Raw genomic sequence first — 15,057 nt, 5'->3', positions numbered from 1 at the left:
AGCAAGAGCGAGTAAGATTGCCAGCAAGAAAAAGAGCGCGAGGGGAGAGTCAGAGCAAGAGAGAGCATGAGAGAGAACGAGCGAGAGAGAGAAAGAGAAAGCGTGAGAGAGAGCAAGCGAAATCCAGCTAGACATAATGAGAGTGAGAGAGGGCGAGCGCGAGTGAGGGAGTGCGAGGGAAAGAGCGAGCATGGGAGAGATTCAGCTAGACAGAGCGAGAGAGCACGAGGGACAGCGCGAGAGACAGAGAGAGCGAGCGCAAGAGGGATCCAGCTAGACAGAGTGAGAGCGCGCGAAGGATAGTGAGTGCAAGAGAGCGATACAGCAAAACAAAGCGAGCGAGAGATGGTGAGAGACAGGGAGCGAAAGAGCAATAGAGGGAGAGACAGACAGACAGACAGAGTACGGAGAGAGCCTCTAGCGAGATGTTACCACTAAACAAATATTGCCCTCCCCTGAGCTTCCTAATGCTTGCCACTGTAACATACCACCATGTTCCCTGGCTAATATCTGTCTCAGGCTTAATACAGAGATCCAGTGAAACTCAGAACAAGCTGGGATTATAGCATCTCATTTTCCACTTGGGGACCTTGCAGCCTCCTTCAGGATGCAATATAAATTTCAGTAATTTTAGGGCCTGAGCACTTCCTCCCATGTTTTTATCCTAACCCCCCACACAGACGGCCCTTGACATCCTTTGTCTGCTCAACTGTTGTTCTCTCCCTTTGGTCCCCATCTCCACCTTTATGCCTTCCCTCTCACCCCACTTCTTCTCTAGCATATATACCTTTTCCAAGCTTCCTTCTGAAGAGAGGTCATTGGACCCAAAACATTAACTCTGTTCTCTCATCACAGATGCTGCCAGACCTGGTATTTTTCCAGCAATTTCTGTTTTGTTTCACATTTTCAACACCTGCAGTTCTTTGGGTTTTCCAGTTATGGGGAGTCTGAGAATTAAGATCTTAATTCTTAGAAGAACAATGCCAGCCTCAAGATTAAGGGGAGACCCAACAAAGCTGCTCAAAATTATGACAGGTGTTGATAGCTGTGATTCTTATGGTAATTGTATCTGCTACCAAGGTTATAGATTTAAAATAATTACTAAAGAAAAAGATGAGAAATGAAGTTTTTTTAAAACATAAAAAATTAAGATCTAAAGTGCATCTTTAGATCTAAAGGTCTAAACTCAACTTAAAGAGTCAGGAAAAGAAAGAATAACCAAATAGTCTGCCTTTCTGCTGCATTCTTTTTCCTAAGAAAACAATAGGATATTGAAAAGAAGAGAAAATTAAAAAGAAATTGATCTTAATTCTTCCTCCTTAGTAGCTCGAACTTCAAGAACAATGACCTGTGGACAACAGTACGCAAGGGTATAGGTTCAGCGTCTGTTTTACCTACAGATTCACGAGTCACTATCTTCAGAAACATCTAGTTAAGTAACACTGGAGCAACAAAAATATATCATAAAATAGGATCAGAGTACAAGGGGTCGAATATCATGAGGTGAACATCACGGATATTTTTCCTGCTGCTCAAAATGTTGCACTCAGGTAGTGAACCATCAATGTATTGTATCCAAGTGGTTACTGTTCTGTACAAGGAATGACAATTAATCTACTAGGGTGCTCAAATAAATTTCTTCTGTAAGGTTACCAATTGGCTGTTCTAATTCAGTGAATTAAAAATTATGTAAAATAATTTATAATATGAAACTGCAAAGTTTTTTCGATTACATAGTAAAAAAGTGTCTTACTGTTCTGTAGGTGATTTCCAGCACAATTAGCTAGTTCCAAACTTGTTAGTTGAGAACGCAGCTTGTTATTTTCATCCAAAACTTTTGCTAGCCTTCCTCTTAAACCTTCCTGCAAAGGTTTTAAAAAAACGTTTCAGTCATAACTTCTTTTTCCTTTCTACAGCATAATATAATGCTATTCAGTCGAAGGTTTTCCTGCTGCTGCTTTTTCTTACTTTCTTATGATTGTGTAAATGGATGCTGGGAAAAGGAATGAAAATATTGTACATATGTCACTATTAAATTATATCATTTCATACTGCACAAAATAATAGCACAGTTGACCGTGAGTCTGCACAAGTCTCACACTTTTCTAGCTTGGTTAGGAAGGGACGAGGAAGAAGGGAAAAGAAACTGCCTTCTGATAAAACAGAGCACACAAAATTTTCATACTTTCCTACAAGATTCAACATTTGGAAATATTGTAAATTGGAAACAGATCAAAGCACTCAATAGTATATTTTATTCCTAATTTGTGTTAGCATAGTATCTAATGTTCTAAAAGAAAGGCTTCTTAGGATGTTTAAGCTTTAATAAAACATCTGCTCATGCTAATATGGTTAAAACTTGATTTTTAAAAAAATTGTTCATGGGAGCTGGGCCAGCAATCTCTAATTTCCCTTTGATCTAAGTGGCTTGCTAAGGACACTTATGATGGCAGTCAACCACACTGCTGTAATGTGGAACCACATATAGGCCAGACCAGGCTAAGGACAACAAATTTCCTTCCCTCAGAAATCAGTGAACCAGACAGGTTTTTATGACAATCAACAATGGTTACAAGGACACCTTTGACAAAAATCTGGAATTCAAAGCTGGCATAAATTGAATTCATATTTCACCATGCCATGGTGGGATGCAAACTCATGGTTCTGGATTACCAACTAAACAATTCCGCCAATTACTAAAACATGCAACTCTCCAATGTGATTAACATAGTAAAACATCCAAGGTGCTTCACAAGGAACATTATCAACAAAAAATAATGAGTTATTAGACCGGGTAGTTGAAAATTTAATCAAAGTAGCTGGCTTTCATAGGTTTAGGAACTGAATTCCAGGCTCAGAGCATTGACAGCTGAAGGCACAGCAGAGCACAAAAGAAAAATGCTCATGTGGCCATAACTAATGCAGCATCAACATTTTTGAAGTCCATGTGAGGATACAGAAATAGGATATTACTGACAATTCAACTAAAATTTAATGTAGGTGACACAGATTCACCTCAACGGTTGGAGAAGTAATGGGAAACCCTCATCACTTCAGGGGACACCTAATATTATTTGATTGCAATTAGGTACTCTAGTGAGCAGCATCAGAACCCTTAGAGAATTAAAATGGAAGTCTTACACCTGAAAACCACCCATCACAGAAGCATCACTCGGAGCACTGGCTACTGCCAGTAATTAGATTAGAATTTTAGATTAGAATCCCAAAGTATGGAAACAGGCCCTTCGGCCCAACAAGTCCACACCGACCCTCCAAAGAGTAAATCACCTAGACTCATTCCCCTACTATAATGGGAAACCCTCCCATTATAGGGCGGCACGGTGGCACAGTGCTGCCTCACAGCGCCTGAGACCCGGGTTCAATTCCCGCCTCAGGCGACTGACTGTGTGGAGTTTGCACGTTCTCCCAGTGTCTGCGTGGGTTTCCTCCGGGTGCTCCGGTTTCCTCCCACAGTCCAAAGATGCGCAAGTCAGGTGAATTGGCCATGCTAAATTGTCCGTAGTGTTAGGTAAGGGGTAAATGCAGGGGTATGGGTGGGTTGCGCTTCGGCGGGTCGGTGTGGACTTGTTGGGCCGAAGGGCCTGTTTCCACACTGTAATGTAATCTAATATAATCTATATATTTACCCCTGACTAATGCACCTGACACTATGGGCAATTTAATATGGCCAATTCACCTGACCCGCGCATCTCTGGACTGTGGGTGGAAACCGGAGCACTCGGAGGAAACCCATGCAGACACGGGGAGAATGTGCAAACTCCACACAGACAGTCACCCGAGGCAGAAAGTGAACCCGGGTCCCTGGTACTGTGAGGCAGCAGTGCTAACCACTGAGCCGCCAGGCCGCCCCCTCTGATGCTTTGGTGAACATCAAAAGACAGCCAAATACAGTGTTAGGATTTCTTACAGTCACTTGGCAAAGAAAAAGACCAAAAGTCATAATAAGCTTTTCATTTAATTTGTGAGATATTATGGATGTACATCTCCTAATTCTACAATCCAACCACCAGTATCAATAAATGTCATTTGTGCTCAAGTAACAATTCAATAAGTGTTTCCTCCACTTATAGACACTAAACCTCGACTTATACAATTAAAATGGAGTGGGCTGAAGGTCACAGTGATATGGGAATGAAAGGGCAAAGTGGTGGCTCTCAGTGGGTAATCATCCCATTCCAATGTTGGGCTCTTCAATCAGCACAATATGCCTTTCAAAGAGTCCCCTCACACTGGCCACTAGCAAACCCAGTGCCACTGACTAATTGGAGTTCAATTTTCTCAAAGGCAGGAATGAGTTATGAATTTTCTGTGTGATTGGGCCTGCCTGTCATCTAGCCCACTCAGGTGGGCTCAATTAATTCCTTGCTCTTGGATTAGTTTGTACATTGATCAATTCATTGCTATGCTAATTCTTTTACACACTTAAATTTCAAAGAATAAACGTATTTCTTTTTAATTATAGCTATAATATAGCATGGTGCAGTTACAAAAGATTGGATTGGTGCAATATATTCTAAAGTTAAATTACAGTATTCCTGACTAATCCTTGAAATCAACAAAATACTGCAAATGCCAAAAATCTGAAACACACAGAGAATACTGGAGGAACTTAGCAGGTCAGGCAGCATCTACAGAGTGAGAAACAAAGTTAAATTTTCAAGTCCAACATGATTTTTCTTCAAAATATCTTTGAATGTCTTGGGGAATTACAGAAATATATACAAGTTTGCAATAAGTTTTATTCAGAAATACTGAAACATGTTCTGCTTAGTTAGTCAGGACATAATGTTTAAATCATGAATTAGGAAAATCTTTTTAAAGCAGCAGAGGAATCAGGGTCTGATGCAACTAAAATTAATCATTAACTAGAAAATACTGGCATATGGAATCATTAACTAGAAAACACTGGTACAACCTACTAAAGATTCAAATCAAAATTTTAAACAAGAAGTCAAACTTTTTTTTATTCAAGGTCTATAAATAAGAAGTGTAAAAATTCTACTTACCAGATCATCTTGTTTCTGAGTTAATTGATGCTTTACACGCTGTAATTCTGCAGTGTCCAGGCCAAAACCTGTTCTGGTTAGCAAAGATTTGTTTTCTTCAGTCAATGCTTTAACCTTTTTTTCTAGGCTTTGAATTTTTGGTATGGACACTGAGTTAACCAAATTGGACAGTAGTTCATGAGCTGGAGCTACAGTAGAGGGCAGTAATGAACAATGGTAGACTATTTAAAATAATACATACTTAAACAAGTATAATGCAAAGAATGAAAATAAAATCATGTCTAACATTTGTTATTGTTTACAAAATATGAAGATATGATACCTCAACAGAGTATAAATGCTTATAAGACATAACAAATGAAAAAGATATGATCATGTTGCTAAATTGCAGAACCCAAATAAAACTTACACCAATAAATTAAAACTGAAAACAGTTCTGGAACAACTAGTGAATTATCACTTTAGTATATATTTCGTAAATATACTTAATTTATAATCATCTTATGGATGGTAACTATATTACCTAAAGAGAACTGCCAATTTATAAAGAACAACTATAGTAATCAGTTGCCCTTACCCTGCTTAGTCATTCAACATACTGAATGCACTTTAGTTTATTTAACTGAAGCAAACAACCTTGAAAGCCCATGTAAGAAATTGAACACTAAGTGAGTCAGAGAGAGAAGAGTAGCTCCAAACCAAATTGCTACAACAAAATTGATCAAAGAAATCTTTGAAAAGTTCAAGCTTTTTTTTAAAGAAAGATGATACTATTGTATACAAGCCTTCATTAAATTCAACCTCTACACATAGAATTTTAAAATCACATTAGCTAAGATTGAGGAAGGCTATTCAGCCCAACTATCTAAACCACTAAAGGTTGAAAATATCATCTTCACCAGAATATTGTATCTCATGATATGAAAGCAAATAGGCAAGGGATAAAATATACAAGACAGTTTCTTGCTAAGAGATTAATTGTGTCCTCTATAGTGTGTCCACTGCCCTCTCTCTTAAAATCTGTAATAGAGATATTGCTTTTCTAGCTCAGCACATCAACTTAAGATAGCTCCCTTTGTCAAAAATGAGACAAGCCAACTGCAAATGTGTTTTCATTTTAACTCTGCTGAAAGTTTTGCTGCCAGTTCTTTCACAAGATATTAAGCACGTGTGTTTATGAGCATCATTTAAGAAGGGTTAAATCTGCATGCTGTCTCAACAAAGGCAGAGAATTGCTCTTCTTAATTATGGAAGCACCATGTTAAGATACTGTGTCAGTTCGGAGCCTGCATGTACATGAATGATCCTGATCACAGCATGGGCCTTTTTTTGTAGCAGGAGTTGTGAGGACTGATTGTGAAACAACATTCGAAGTTTTTTTATGAAAGAAAAGGATTTTTTAATAAAATTACAACAATAAACCAACAAAAAACATTACTTTATATATAAAAAACAAAAAAAATACAAACAAAATACAACTATACTTGTGCAAAATGAAAAATCAGTAAAGGCAATAAAATAAACAAACAAACACAAAACAGATCAACAACGATACATTAGCTCCCGACTTCTGACAGCATTGAGTATTACACATGAATTTATTCGAAATTCTTCCTTCAAGAGCATCCATTTCACTAAATCAGATAGTCGTGGCTACAAAAAAGCCGTAGTTAAGATGGCAGATAAATCTACATCCAGACAGTCGAAAAAGGGCCGCCGTATCTTAATAAAAATTTTCAGTTTTTCGGTGTACCATATTCGTAAGAACATCCAAAGGAATATGTTTCATGATTCGCCTACGTCAACCCAACAGACCTAGGGGATTTCAGAGACCCAACACATCAAAATATTTTTCCTTGTACAAAAAGAGAGAATGTTAAAAAGTATTTTTCCCATGAGCGCCTAAACAAGATAAATTGGGTAGGCCCAGGAGGAGAGATAGGGTCCCTCTTAACTTCGATCCCCAAGACCCTCTCTATTACTCCTGCCACAGCACTCCAATATGTACGGAGCCTGCGGCAAGACCACAGACAATGAGGGAAGAGTACTGATACTTATTTTATACTTAGAACATAAGGAAGATACTCCCACTTTAAATTTTGCTGGACAGTCTGGGGCCAAATGGGCCCTATGCAGAATCTTTAGCTGCATGGCATGGGTCAAAATTTTTCTCGAATTTTCACAAACATTCTCCCACGTCTCCATAGAGATCTCAACCCCTAGCTCTCTCTCCCAGACCCCACAAAGCTGCTCAACATCTTCTGAAAGATCACCCCCTAACATACGATAAAGAGTACTAACAGAGAGCGTACTTTTAGCATGAAGCACCTTCTTCGCTGTGACAGATCTGCAGGAGTTGGTCAAATGCGTGGTCTTTTTTCATTATAAATATTTTTATTGGAAAGCTTTTTTAAATCTTTTACAAAACATTTATATATAAAGAAAAAAACCCCATCAAAACAGAAAAAAAAGTACAAAGAACAAGGCCATAACCGAGCACCATTGTTACTAAACAACCCACTATTCTACCAAAACAAACCTATCTACTTAACTAAAACTAAACTACAAACATATTGAATAAATACTAGCTTAAATTACATTTAAGTTACTTAAATTAAATAACGTCTTACTACTTTATTTGTCTTACTCATCACACCTCCACTGAGGCTCCCATCCCTGGGAGTACCCCATCCAGTACCCATATTCTTTTCCTTCCAGTCTCCTTCTCCCAGGGCCCCGCGGGCGCCCATAACGATTCCCACGGCTATACCACGGCCCTGACTAATAGTGCCGACAAGTCCATTTCCATATAATTTAAAAAGGGCCGCCACGTCCTATAAAACTGTTCCATTTTATGGTGCACCATCACCAGCTTACGCCACCCTATACGACCTGGTGACTTTTCTGACGTCCAGTTTAGTAAAATGTTCTTCCTCGTGCAATGGGCAAGAATATTACACATTCTCTTCCCATGTTCCCCCAGAGAGGGCAAATTTGGCAGCCCTGAAAGAAGAATTACTGGATCCATGTTAATTTCAATTCCCAGAATGTCCTTTAATTCCCTTACTTTAGTACTGCAATATCTTTGGATCTTGCAACCTGACCAATAACAATGTGTGACAGTACCTACAGTAATTTTACATTTGGGACATTCTCGTGACACTCCTCGCTTAACCTTAGCTAACCTTTCTGGTACCATATGAGCCCTGTGTAAGACCTTCAATTGCATAGCCTGTGCTCTGTTACACACGGAAATTTTCCTTACATACCCCCAGATATCTACCCATATCTCCGGTGAAATGTCCTATCCTAACTCTCGGTTCCACATCTAACAGAGTCCTTCCATATCCGCCAGAGCATGGCCTTTCTATAAATGATATAAAGTATTAAGTGATAGAGTCCCCGTACACTGGAGTACCCTTTCCTCCACATCTGATTTATAACATTGGGCCAAGAGTGTGGTCTTCCTCTGTATATAGTCCTTTATCTGGAAGTATCGGAAAAGATCCTTATTGGATAATCCATGTTTCTGACTTAACTGACTGAATGATATCAGGACCTCTCCATTGAACAAATCTCCCAAACATAGAATTCCTTTGTTCTCCCATGTCTTAGAGCCAGAGTCTATTACCCCAGGTTTAAATCCTTGGGCTCCTACCAAAGGGTAAATGGTGAAGTCTTAAACCAGTTGCCCTCATCTTGCCTCATTATCCTCCAGGCTTTTACCATATTCAAGATAATTGGACTATTGCATTGCTGGGTTACGGATCTCATCTCGTCCATAAATAATAAATTAATTAGAGGACATTTCAACTGTGAGGCTTCAATATCAAGCCGTATCGATTCTGAATTCCCTCATACCTAGTCACCAACATAAGTTAACAAAGCACTTATTTGATATTTCTTCAAATCCAGAAGATCCAACCGTCCCTCAGCTTGCGAAATTAATGAATTTAATTAGAGGACATCTATGGCACCAAATAAAGGACCCTAGCCAACGTTAAACCTCCGTAATACTTGTCTAGATAACAGTAACGGGAGCATTCTCATGGGCTACAGCAGTCGGGAAGGACATTCATCTTAATCAGAGCTATTCGGCCCAGCCATGATAACGGTAATCCCTCCATCGTTGCAAGTCTTCTCTAGTAATTGTACAAAGTTAGCCTTATTCAGCAACTGGAAGGAAGGAGTATTAAAAATTCCCCAATACAGAAAACCTTTTGGTGACCACCTAAACGGGAATTGCCTTTTATCCTTCAAGTTAGGCATCTCCACTAAGCCCCTACCGGCATAGCTTCCGATTTTGTGAAAATGATCCTATAACCTGAAAAACTACCATATAAATTAATTGTTTGGATCAGCCAGGGAATAGACTTCTCCAGATCGGCCAAGAATAAAAGGACGTCATCAGCATATAGGGTAATCTTATGTTCCCCCATTCCCACCTTTGGATCTACTATTTCAGAGTCTCTTCTAATAGTTTAGGCTAACGGTTCAATCGCCAAGGTAAATAGCAGCGGTGATAAAGGACACCCCTGTCGACTACCTCTTCTAATATTAAAATTATTTAACTTAATACCGTTTGTAATAACTGCTGCGTTACAATCCTTATACAGTACCGCTACCCATCTGACAAAGGATCCCCCCAAACCAAAACACTCTAGAACCTCAAATAGATACAGCCATTCTATCCGATCAAAGGCTTTTTCTGCATCTAAAGAGACCACCAACCCCGGAACCAATCTTTGCTGACATACCTGTACTGTATTCAGTACTCTCCCAATATTGTTAAGAGGAACTGCAGCACTTAACAAAACCTGCTTGGTCTTCTTTTATAATATGGGGCAAAACCTTCTCCACCCTCAGTGCCAACATCTTTGATAAAATTTCGAAATCTACATTCAGTAATAGATTGGTCTATATGAAGTACATTCCCTTTCTTTAAAAGAAGGGAGATATTAGCTTCCTTAAGAGTAGACGGCGGACATTCCTGCGTATAAGAGTATTTGTACATCCCCAGAAGTGGTTTCACTAATATGTTTATGAATTTCTGATAAAATTCAGTTGGGAATCCATCTGGCCCCAGTGCTTTGCCACCTCGGAGATGTCTTATTGCTTCCTGCACTTCCTGTACTGTTAGAGGCGCATTCAAAAGGGAAGCCTGCTCCTTACTCACATTGGGGAGGTCCAGATTTTCAAAGAAGGACTGCATTCCCATTGTACTATGTTCGCTCCCCTCTGACCGATATAGCTCTTCAAAGTATTCCCTAAACCTAGCATTGATCTTTTTTGAATCACGGGTAATCGTACCAGTCTTCTCCCTAACAGAGGTAATAGATTGGGAGGCTTTTTTCCTCCTGGCTAAAAAAGCCAGATATTTGCCAGGCTTATCTCTGAATTCAAACAGTCTTTGTTTGGCAAAGGAGATCTCTTTTTTAAGTCACTTGTGTGCGTATTGAGTCAAGGGCAACCCGGACAGCTGTGATCCACTGAAGTTTAACCAATGACAGTTTATTATAATATGTTTTCTCAGCTACCTTCAGTCGGGCCTCCAGCAACTCCTGCTGCTCCTCCCTCTGCCTTTTTCTAGTCGTCGAATATGAAATAATCAGACCTCGTAAATATGCCTTCGAGGTCTGCCAAAGTATTGCCAGATTACTAAGCGTACCTGAATTAATATCCCAAAAGGTCCTGAATTCCCTTGTAATTATATTCGATAAATTTACTATCCCCTAACAAATATAAATCCATGCGCCAGTGACATGCATTTACTCCACTGCCCTTGGCTTTAATACCTAAGTACACTGGCGCATGATCCGAAACAGCTATATTCCCTATTTTATATGCAAATATTCTGTCCAAACCATCAGATGGCATAAAAAGCATATCAATTCGCGTATGACATTTGTGTGGGTTGGAATAGAACGTGAAATCTCTTCCGTTAGGGTGAAGATACCTCCACACATCCACGAATCCCAACTCATCACACATGTCCACCAACTGTTTGTTCTGCATGGGCATATCTGCTAGGCCCTTTGGCACCCTGTCAATCTCTGGATCTACAAGGTGATTAAAATCTCCTCAAGAACCCCAAGATTCATTAATTTGGTCACTGCATCAATTAGAAATTTAAGATGGTGCGTCGGGGGACATACCAGAACACCGTATACATTCAGAACACCGTATTCTTCTCCATGTATTAGGCTTTCAAAATAATAAGCCTTCCATGATCATTCCTAATCTGCTCCATTACTTGGAAGCGGAGGTTCCTTCTTATCAGTATAGTTACCCCTCTACTCTTAGAACTGAAGGATGAAAAAACACCTTGTCATAACCCCCTGCTGTAGTTTCAAATGTTCCTTGTCAGTTAGGTGTGTCTCTTGCAGCAGGGCAATATCCACCCTTTCCTTCCTGAGGCTCAACAAGACCTTTTTTCTTTTAACAGGAGAATGACTCCCTTTTATTTTCCAGGTGCACCACCTGAACAAATCACTAGCCATGGTCATCTAGGACAGCCCGTGGTTTCCCAGGAGGAAGGAACTTATCTGAGGCATGACAGGTTACAAAGATACTAACTCTATGAAATCTGAGAACTATTCCTATAGAAACAACTACACGTAAAAAAATAAACACTGCATTTAACTGAAACAAATACCCAAATAATCCCCCATTCGGTCTGGATCGTCCCCCCTGCCCATAGGGTGCACCCTTCCCAATCCCTATCAACATCTTAACTCCCTCTAGCTGAGGCCGTGCCCTAGCCCCAGGCAATTCACAAATAATAAAGAGTGGATACCCATTCCCCTCCTCCCCCCCCCGCCCAAATGTCTTAGTCATGAATATAGTCACCCCAAATGCAACATCAAAGAGACAGCATTAAAAAAAATCCTAGATATTACCCGGCCGACTGATATATAAAATAGTTCCAATTTAACAAATTTACAACAAAACCATACATGTACAACCAATAATAACAAAAAAGGGGAAGAGGGAAAGGGGGAAAGGGAAATAAAAAGGGGGGTAAATGAAAAAAAAACACCAAACCAATGTTCACAATAATGCCCCCTCCCCTCCCATCCCAACTCAGGTCCTTCATTTTCAAGATTTCACAAAGTCCTTCGCCTTTTCAGCAGAGTCAAAGTTAAATGCCGTCCCCCCATGGGTGAAATGCAACATGGCCAGGTATCTCATGGAGTATTGGATGTTTAAGTTCCTTAATTCTTTTTTAACATCATCAAATGTTCTTCTCCTCTTGACCAGGGCTCCTGAAAAATCTTGAAAAAACATTATCTTTGAACCTTTATACATTAAGACTTGCGAGTTCTTTCCCAATCTTCTTGCTGCTTCCACTATTAATTTTTTTTCTTTATAATACAGGAGCTGCACTAGGACCATACAGGGGCGCTGCTCCAGCCAGGCCCTGCGTGTTGTGATCCAATAGGCCTGCTCCACACCTACCAGGCCCAACTGCAATTCTAACTGCAGGAACTTCGGGAGCCATCCGTGCAGGAAACCAGTGAGATCTTCGCATTCTTCATGTTCCGGGAGGCCCATGATCCGTAAGATTTTTCTTCTATTTTTATTTTCTAGATTATCAACTTGATCCTGAAGGACCCAAACCTGATCTTCCAACATTCGGGTCGTTCCTCCCAAGACTTCAGCCAAGGTCTCTGATGCCGCAGTCCTTTCCTGCACTGCCTCCAGTTTTCATTCCAGGAGTTGCATTTCCTACTCATGCTTTTTTAGCATGGCAGACAGTGTTGCTTGAATCCACTCTTAGAGTTTAGCAAACTCCAAGAGTAAGTACTGCTGTCCTGCTGGATCCAAAGGGGCTATCCAGGGAGACTGAGTACTGGCTGCAACACTCTGATACAGTAGGGGAGTGGCCTGTTTGCTGTCCTCTTTTAGGCCCCTTTCCTTCACTGGTCTTCATCCTGGCCTGAAGGTGTCTTAGGTGATTTCAGCAGCTCAAAATAAACAGTAAGTTTAAATTAATACTTTTTTCTCCTTGGGGTGGTTGAAAAGGGGGATGTGTGTAAAGGTCCACTTTGCCCAGGCGTATGATAGAGAGCCCAGCACAGCAGACCGCTCAGACTGCCGCCATCTTGGATCCCCCTGTGGTCCATTTTTGAATAAAAGCCTTGACCTGAAAAAAACGAAAAAGGTCTCTGCTAGCTAAACCATACTTACGGGTTATTTGGTCAAAGGACATCATTATTTCACCTTCAAATAAATCACGCAAAAAAGAGATTCCCCTAGCTGCCCAAAGTTTAAATCCGGGGTCCATTATCCCCAGTTGAAAACCCAGCGTACCAACTATAGGGGTAAGAAAAGATGTTTTGAATCTGTTACCCTCCCTCTGCCGCTTTGCTCTCCACGCTTTGACAGTATTAATAATTATCGGATTACGACAATATTCTGTAACTATCTTCATTTTATCTAAAAACAACAGGCTAAAGAGAGGATATTTTGCCTCAATATCTAACCATTTGACATGAGATCCTCACAAGCCCAGTCACTAACAGAAGATAAAAGAGAACTTAGTTGATATCTTTTAATATGGAAGGGGTCCACTCCCCTCAATCAATGGGGCAACTGCAATTTAATAAGAGGCTGCCTATGACGCCAGATAAAGGAACTAAACCAACCATTAAGTCTCCGGAATGGCTAGGACAAATTAAGGGGAGTGTTCGTATAGAGTATGGCAAATGGGGAAGGACATTCATTTTAATAAGAGCTATTCGGCCTAGCCAGGAATTTAGAAGCGCCTCCCATCACTGAAGATTTTGCTTAATCCTATCAAGCAAATGGGCAAAATTGGCCTTAAACAACTGATCAAAAACAGGAGTAACAAAGATGCCTAAACAAAAGAAAACCCTGCTGTTCCCGTTTAAAGGGGAACCATGATTCACTTTCCACATCAGATATTCTCCTAAGACGCCCCCCCCCCTCCCCCATAGGCATAGCCTCCGATTTTGAGAAATGAATCTTATAACCTGAAAAGGAACCCCATTTGATAACATTGTATCAAATGTGGTACTGAGACCACTGGATTCAACAGACAAGAACATTATCCACGTATAACGTGATCTTCCACGATTTTGATCCTACTTCTAGGGCAGCTATATTAGAATCCCTGCAGATAGCCTCTGCCAGTGGCTCAATCACCAATGTAAAAAGAAGTGGTGAGAGGGGAAAGCCTTGCCAACTGCCCCTACAGATATTAAAATTACTAGATCTCACACCATTGGTGAGATCCACTGCCAGAGGATCACTATAGAGGACCCTTACCTACCTAATAAAAACCTCCCCTAAATCAAATCGTTCAAGGGTACAAAAAAGATATGGCCACTTGACCTGATCAAATGCCTTTTATGCATCCAAGGAGATCACTAATCCCTGAACCGACTGCTGCTGACACGCTTGAATCATATACAGTAACCTCCTGACATTATTGGAAGATCTACGGCCTTTTATAAAACCAGTCTGGCTGTCTTTAACAATGAAAGGCAGCACAGTTTCCAATTTTAACTCTAGAACCTTGGACAAGATTTTAAAATCAGAATTTAAAAGTGAGATTAGCCTGTAGAAGACACATTCTTCCGGGGTCTTCCATTTCTTAAGGATAAGAGAACTATTAGTCTCTCTTAAGGGTGACGGGAGGTGTTCGTGGCGGTACGAGTAATTACACATGTCTAATGTCGACCCTGACAATATATTTATAAATTCTTAGTAAAACTTGCTAGGAAGACCATCAGGGCCAGGCACCTTCCCACTCTGCTTCATAGCCTCCTGTACATCTTGTACTGTTAAAGGGGAATTAAGGAAAGACGCCTGTTCGGAGGTAACACCTGGAAGATCCAGGTTCTTAAAGGACTCCATCTTAACTCAAACATCCTCCCAATTTTCAGAATGGGAGAGTTCAAAATAAAATTTCCAAAATGTAACATTGATCTTCTTTGAATCACAAGTAAACATCCTAGTCCCATACCTAACTGAGGTAATGGATTTTGGGGACATTCTTTCTCCT

General features: G+C 40.2%; 1 protein-coding gene across 4 annotated transcripts in view; it reads right to left on the bottom strand.

Moving 5' to 3' along the window:
• The window catches only part of LOC122558483 (leucine-rich repeat-containing protein 36-like), a 99,877-nt gene that overhangs the window by 27,036 nt on the left and 57,784 nt on the right, over nucleotides 1-15,057 (bottom strand). For all 4 annotated transcript variants that reach the window (XM_043707116.2, XM_043707115.2, XM_043707118.2 and 1 more), the window contains 2 exons: nucleotides 5,028-5,215; nucleotides 1,754-1,862 (listed from right to left, as the gene is read on the bottom strand). In XM_043707116.2, the coding sequence (XP_043563051.1) occupies nucleotides 1,754-1,862; nucleotides 5,028-5,215 (297 nt within the window). The remainder of the gene's footprint in view (nucleotides 1-1,753; nucleotides 1,863-5,027; nucleotides 5,216-15,057) is intronic.

Source organism: Chiloscyllium plagiosum, unplaced genomic scaffold (assembly GCF_037043375.1).
Source record: "Chiloscyllium plagiosum isolate Xiang-an unplaced genomic scaffold, Cpla_swu_hap1 HiC_scaffold_17, whole genome shotgun sequence".
Lineage (NCBI taxonomy): Eukaryota > Metazoa > Chordata > Chondrichthyes > Orectolobiformes > Hemiscylliidae > Chiloscyllium > Chiloscyllium plagiosum.
The sequence above is the reverse complement of the archived record's forward strand: the minus strand, read 5'-3'. Positions and strand labels throughout refer to the sequence as shown.